This window comes from Mesoplodon mirus (genome assembly GCF_964341445.2).
Source record: "Mesoplodon mirus genome assembly, chromosome: 16".
NCBI classification, from domain to species: domain Eukaryota; kingdom Metazoa; phylum Chordata; class Mammalia; order Artiodactyla; family Ziphiidae; genus Mesoplodon; species Mesoplodon mirus.
In genome coordinates, this window is record NC_138992.1 from 2347955 (window position 1) to 2355134 (window position 7180).

Sequence of the window (7180 nt, forward strand, 5' to 3'; positions counted from 1 at the left end):
GCAGCATTCTGGGGACTGTGCCTGTGGTGTTCCCACCCAGGCATCCCTTTCCCTGTCACATCCCCTCCCCCACCCACCCTGTGCGCCAACTCCTGGTGTCCCTCCCCTCTGCTCTGCTACCCGTTGCCCTTCCCTCTGCCTCTCCACCTACCCCCCACCCCAGATCCTGATGCGTCTCTGTCATGGAAAACAGGAAGCCTGCTGAACTTGGAATCAGACACACGGGAACCAAATCCCAGCTGATCCCGGAGGAGCTGGGACCTGGGGTCCTGACCTGCAGGATGGGAGTGCTAATGCCCACCACAGGGTAGTGGCCGGGCCCCAGAGGGCCACCACCCCAGCTATCCCGGGTCCTTTCCTTCCCACATCCACTCCTGGCCTGGCCAGCCCGCCCCCGCGGCCTTTCCCACTTACCCTCCTTCACTCATTATCCCCTTGGGACAAAGTGGACCTCTCGCACCACCGCTGACGCTGTCTGGCCCCCCCGGGCGGCCCCGGGGTTCTAGCTGGCACCAGATGCCCGTCCGGGTGTGTCCGGCAAAGAGCCTCGGGGCGGGAGAAGCAGAGGCACTCTTTATTCATTTTCTCGGGGACCTAACCCAGCCTGGTTGCCCCCGCCCGGGGAGGCAGCCTCAGGCCCCACGGGCCCCGGGAGGGTGCTGCCGGCGGTGGGCGCGGGCAGGAGCCGCGCGAGGCCGGGCCGGGGGCCGGCACCCGCGCGCTCATAGCTCAGCGCCAGCTGCTCCAGGCGCTGCTTGCGCACCGCCGCCTGCGCCGTGTTGTGCAGGGGCCGCAGCAGCGCGGGGGGCGGCGCGTCCGGGCCCTGCAGCAGGAAGTCGAAGCCCGTGCGGTCGTGCGGGTCGTAGAAGAGCGGCCCGCGGGCCGGGTCGGGCCCTGGTGGCCAGGCGAAAGGAAAAGGCAGCGTGAAGTCCTCCGTGAGCACGCGGATGGCGAAGTCGCGCTCCTTGCCCAGCGCGCAGTAGGCGCGCCTGATGCCGCGGAAGTGCGCCTCCCAGAGCTGTGCATCCCCGCAGTAGATGTCCGGGAACGGGGTCTCCGGGGTCGCGGTGGGACCTGCGGGAAGGGGTCACAGAGCGGCCGGGATACGCGACCACCTGAAACTGTTGGGGTGGCGAGGAAAGAGGAGAAGGGAGAACCCGCCACCTGGCTGAACCGTGAAGACCAAGAGAGGCCACGTGGAGGATGAGAGGGGCCGGAGAGGCGCATCCCCAGGGGCAGCACCAAGGAGCTAGGAGGGGCAGAAAGGCCCTAAGGGTGTAGACTATGGCTACTAAATACTATTTGGGCGGAAAGTTCCAGAAGGAGAGGAGTCCGGATAGTTTGGCGGGACCACACAGGGCCTGCTGTGGACATGGGTTCATCCCCAGACAGTGGACTGGGGCAGGGGTGACCTGGTGGCTCTTGGTTGAAAGTTGATCCTGGGCCCCTGCAGAGGATGGACCGTGGCGGCCCAGCTGGAGGTCAGGGCAGATCCAGGATGAAGTCGGACAAGGACAGGATGAGCGCTCAGTAGGGCGGACACTGAGGGGCCAATGCAGGGCCTTGTGGATGGAGGCGGGGAGGAGCCCTGCCTGGGTGCAGCGACCCTAGGACGCAGGGGGCAGAGCAGCTTCACCCGGGAGAGGGGTCAGGTTGGAAGCTGGGCTGGTCTGTGCCTGTTGGACAGCACCCAGCCCCACCCCAGGAGCACGTCCCAAGAGAAATGAGGACATCTCTGATCTCTGTGACTCACATGAGGATTCCCAGGCTGAGGGAGTCTGGTGAAATCTCGGGGTCCACTCTCAGTGTGCCCTGGTTTGGGGTCCCTGCACCCTTGAAGCCCATCCATGGCCCCAGGCAGCAGCCCAAGCTGCTGTTCCACGCCCACACCTTGTCTGGGCTGCTGAGCCAGCTCTGGGCCCCTCGTTCAGGAGACCTTTCCTTCCTTCCGTCCTCCCTTCAGCAAAGCCTTAGCTCTGGGTGTACTGAACTGAACGAAGCAGCCATGGGCCCTCTCTGGGTATAGACAAGCCTCAGGGGACACAGGACAGACCGGGCAGCTCCCCGGGGACAGGCGGGACTGGGGGGCCTTGGAGGAGGTGATGAATGAACCTCTGACCATGAATTCTCAGGTCCTTCTCCCAGCACCCCAGCGAGGGGGTGACAGTACTCAGGCCGTTTTACTGGTGAGGATGCAGACCCAGAGAAGACACACACTGAACTGACTCGCAACCCCAGAGCGTGATGTGATCACGCTCCACTGTGCCACACCCACCTGGCTCAGGAGGCCTCTGGACAGTGATTCTCCTCCATTCACACAAGTACCCTGGGGCACCTACTGTGTGCCAGGCTCCACCATAGCTGCAAACAACACACACTCAGCTTCTCCCACACCAGGGCCAGGAGCTGGCAGACCTGGGTCAGAGGTCCTACCTTCCACCTGGGAGAGCCTGGACTAGTCTTTTAACTTCCTTGAGCCTCAATTTCCCCTTCTGAAAAATGGAAATAATCAAGCCTGATCTGCCGCCCTCACAGATGAGGCCATGACGAACCTCTTTGTCACTGGAAAGTGCTTTCGTGGCTCAGTCCCGCAGGCAACACCAAAGCAGCTGCTCCCAGAGCTGCAGACACAGGTGAGAGAGGTGGTGGACTGGCTCTGAGCAGGGTGTGAGGCCAGAGGGGCCAGCTTGGGGCCCATAGCACTCAGCACCTTGGACAGATCCAAGGCAGCCTTGCAGGAGCCTCAGATTCTGATGGGCAGAATGGCGGTGCCCCCATCCCAGGCAGCCTGCCCTGTCCACCAGGACACCCCCTCCCTGAAGACCTCCAGGGTGAGCAACTGGAGGCACAGCACTGCCCTGGTGTCCAAAGCACTGGCCTGGCCTCACACTCAGTACCAGCAGGTGGGTGGGCTGTCGGGAGGGGCTATGGGGTGTTGCTGTGGGCTGGAGGTGAGAAAAGCTGCGGAGAAGAGGGGAACTGTGGACGGGCCTCCAGGAGAGGAGAGGGGTGGGCCCCAGGGCACAGGAGAGGAGTGACACCCTCTGACTTGCACTTAGCCAGGTGAGTCTGGTGGCTGTGGTGCAGACAGGTGAGGGGTAAGGGCAGCAGCACAGAGACCGTGAGGCAGCCAGGACAGTGATCCAGGGCAGAGGGGCTGGGGGCCCAGCCAGGGTGGCGGAGAGAAGTGCTCAGACTCTGCCTGTGTCTTGAAGGTGGAACCCACAGGATCTGCTGATGGAGGGGCTGGTGCTGGGGGGAGTGGAGAAAAGGGAAGACATCGAGGTTTCTGGCCTGAGCAACTGGAGGAAGGAAGCCCCATTTACTGAGAGAGGAGCAGCTTGGGGATGGGGAGTCAAGAGTCTAATTTTGAACAGGTGATACCTTCAGACAGGCTGAGGAAGAGGTGCAGAGGACAGTTAGCTAGAGTCTGGAGTTGAGGCGGGGTGGGGCTCCAGGCTGGAGATAGACAGACCCCGGGGAGATGGTATTGAAAGGCACAGGGAATTCCCTGGCGGTCCAGTGGTTAGGACTCTGCACTCTCCCTGCCGAGGGCCCGGGTTCAGTCCCTGGTCAGGGAACTAAGATCCCACAAGCCGCGCAAAAAAAAAAAAAAAAAAACAGCCACAGAACTGGATGAGATCGTGAGAAGAAAGAGAAGAGGCCTGAGAAGTCAGCCTGGGCCCTACCCTCCCCAGGTCAGGGAGAGGAGGTAGGGCCGGCAGTGATGCTGGGAGCGCGAGGGGTTCTGGGAGCCAAGCGAGAAGGAGGGGAGGTCCTAAGCCGGGCTCCGCCCATGCGTCACGTCCAGCGGGACCAGAGAACGGACCGCGGCGGGTTCAGCAGCGTGGAGGTCATCCCTGACCCCGACCAGAGCTGAGGGACTGGGTCCAGTGGGTTCCAGAGCAAATGGGAGGGAAAGACTGGGAGACAGCAAGTATAAATAACCTTTTCCAGGCGTTTTGCTAAAAATGGGGAGCAGGGAAATAGGGCGGTAGCTAAAAGGGAAGTGGGGTCAGGAGACAGGATATATAACCGCATGCTTTTATGTCGATGGGAAAGATCTCATGAAGAGAGAAAATGTCCGGATGCAGGAGAGGAGGGTGGAGAGGTGCTGGGGTCATGGCCTTGGGCAGGAGGCAAGGCTGGGACAAGCGGAAAGCTGGCCTTGGCTGGGAGAGGGGTGGGTGGTGCAGGAAGCGGGCCAAGGGCACAGGGGCGGTTGGGCGCGCCCGAGGTGCCGGGAACCTGTGGGAATCTTCTTTCTCTGTGAAAGAGTGAGCAAGGCCAGCAACTGAATGTGAGGAGGGAGAGAGGGATGGGGGCTGTGGAGAGAGGTGCAAGGTGGTTGCTAGGAGAGAGGAGGGACTGGTCGGGAGGAGGGACGCAGTGGGACCCGCAGCTCTTCACGGAGGTCCCCCTGCAGCTTGCAGTCAGGAATTTAAAGAGAGCGGTAGCGTGGTTGAGTTTATCCCCAGCTCGGCTCAGCTGTATGGGGGCAGGCGAGGAGTGGGCGGAGAGCTGGGGGGCGGGGGGGGCTGGTACCATCAAACGAGAGAGGGCCAGGGAAGGAGGGTGTGTGTGAGGGTGTGATGATCATGGCAGAGCTGGATGAGCAGGGTGGGGGGAGCAGGACAGGCGGGAGGAGGCGGGAAACAGGCTAGAAACAGTGGACTGCGGTTCCGCCCACAGAGTGCTGGGGTCCTGGTCCTGAGATCGGGGTCAGGACCCGGCTGCAGTCTGGATGCTGACAAGGCCAAGGACATGACCAGGGTGTAGGTGGCTGGGTGGGGGGACTGACGGGCCAGGAGAAGGAAGAGATCACCAATGTGATGACAACAGAGATGGAGAGAGGGTCAGTGGCCAGAGTCCAAAATTCAAGGGGTGGAGGAAGATGACCCTGGGTGGGCGTGGATGACTGCCCTCCCCAGCACGTAGTGGGTGTGCACCTCTGAGGACCCAGGACCAGCACTAGGATTTTAGGGAGGGGGTGGAGGAGGGGGGCCAGAGAATGAACAGGAGGGGACCCTGAGGAGTGAGGAGGACCCTGGCCCACCTCCAGGCTCAGGGTCCAAGGGCTGCAGGACAGCAGGAAGAACCATCTGGGGATGAGGTCTCTGCCCCCACCCTGGCCCTGCCCCAGTCTGCGACCCTGGAGGAGCCGCTCCCCAGGAAGAGGGGACGGAGCCACTGCCGCCTTTCCCACCTTCTCAGAGCCCCGGCTGCGGTGGGCACCCCCTTCTCCTCCATCCCTCCCCCCACCACGCGTCTCACCTGGAGTGTCTACAGGACGAGGGGGCAGACCTGCCAGGCTGGGGTCCCCGGAACCGGGGGAAGCCATGTCAGCAGCCTGGGAACCGGGGGAAGCCATGTCAGCAGCCTGGGGTCAGGTTTGTTTACCTGGCTGCCCGGGAGACTGGGGGCGGGGCCGTCGTTGGTGGGGAGGCGAGAACCCTGCATTTAAAGGAGCCCCACCTGGAAGTGGGCTGGGTCTGGGAGCAGGAGAGTCAGCAGGCACATGGCCCCCTGTCCCACACTCCCACAGCTTAGCTGACCCTGCTCAGGAGTCGGGACCCCACCCCACCGACCTGCCAAGGTTAATCGGCCCCAGGAGTCCCTCCCTCACGAGGGGCCGGAGGATCTCCAGCTCTCTGAAAGCCCTTGTGAGTATGTTCTACGTTCATTAACAAAACGACAGAGGCAGCACAGGGAATGAAGAGAATCCCCCTGTATGCCCCAAGCTGGCAAGAGAGGACGGCACAGTGCCCTCCTGTTCACCCTCCTGTGTGGGCCCGCGGCACGATGGCCAGGGTGCTCCCCGGCATGAGCACGAGCCCCGAGGACCGGTTCTGGGTCCCACGTCCACCAGGGAGGCCCGGGTCCTGAGTGCCGTTGGGGATCCTGAGAAGCAACGGCCCAGAGCCCCATCAGCCCCCATACAGGGCTGATACCCTGCCCGGCACTCGCTGCCGCCCACCCACCCCACCAGCACTTCTGGAGCCTGTGCCCAGCCAGGCCCTAGGCTGGGACTCAGAGGAGGCCCAGGAGGCTGAGGACCCAGTCCTCAAGGCGCTGGTGGGCAGGAGCACAGCCAGCCCTCGGGCCTCCAAGGCAGCCGTGGGCGAGTGATGCCTGTGTTTCACAGGACCGGCCGTGCTTTCCACGGTCCCGTGCTCCAGTGACGTGGGCCACCAAGCACCGGCCCTGGGGGCAAGCGTCGTAGCAGCTCAGTTCAGCCTGGTGAGCCCCGGCTGGTGGCTGGCTATCCATATGGTGGGGCCGATGCAGGAGAGAAACCCGGTACTGACATTCTCATCCTACAGATGGTCACAGAGCACTGTGGACAGGACAGGCCTGTTAGTGGCTGCTCAACCCCAGTGTAGTAGGGTGATCGCTCAGCTGTGCTAACAAACAGCCCCCAGTACAGCAGCGTCATAAGGTGGAGCCTTGGTCTCCCTCCTGCAGCTGTCCAGCCGTCCAGGTGTCCAAGCATCCAGGCTGAGGCGGCCCTGCTCCCCAGGGCATCCAGGGCCCAGGCTCCTTCCAGCTGTGGCTCCGCCCCTCAAGGGTGTGGTCTTATCCACTGATGCCCCCATCGCATTCTCACCGGGGTGGGGGGGCGGGGGGGCAGTCACAGGCCAGCAGTTTCCTTCAAGAATGTGAGGGGAAACTGTCTTTCACTTCTCAAATCAAATGCCAGGGTGAGCATTAAGTCACGTGGTCGCTCTTGGCTGTAAGGGAGGCTGGGGGATGTAGTCCACACCTGGGCGGCCAGGTGCTCAGCATATGGAGGGACAACTGCCAGCCTGTCGCCATAATTAAGACAGACCCAGTGTGCGTTAGTTTAGGCTCCCCCTGAAGCACATGGCATTGTTTCCCAGGGCTGCTGTAACAGTCACCACGCCCTTGGTGGTTTAGAACAGTATCACTGGGATGCAGTCAAGGGCCGTGCTCCCCGCAAGGCTCCCAGGAGAACCTGCTCTTCCCTCTCCTGGCTTCTGGTGGCTGCCAGCATCCCTTGGCATCCCCGCCTCTGTGGTCACATGGCCCTCTCCTCCTCCATCTGTGTCAAAACTCCCCCTTCCTCCCTCCATAAGGATGTATGTGATTGCTTTAAGGGGCCACCCAGATAATCCAGATAATCTCCCCATCTGAAGATTCTTAACTTAATCACAGCCAC

The 7180-nt window shown here is 62.3% G+C and overlaps 1 protein-coding gene across 1 annotated transcript; it reads right to left on the reverse strand.

Annotated features, from left to right (window-relative positions):
* Nucleotides 1–574: 574 nt before the first annotated feature.
* On the reverse strand, nt 575–5341 carry LOC309791821 (uncharacterized protein C8orf90; the record flags this gene model as incomplete). Its single annotated transcript, XM_082600924.1, has 2 exons — nt 575–1074; nt 5275–5341. 2 exons carry the CDS (start codon nt 5339–5341, stop codon nt 575–577), a joined length of 567 nt encoding a protein of 188 aa, XP_082457050.1.
* Between the last annotated feature and the right edge of the window lie 1839 nt (nt 5342–7180).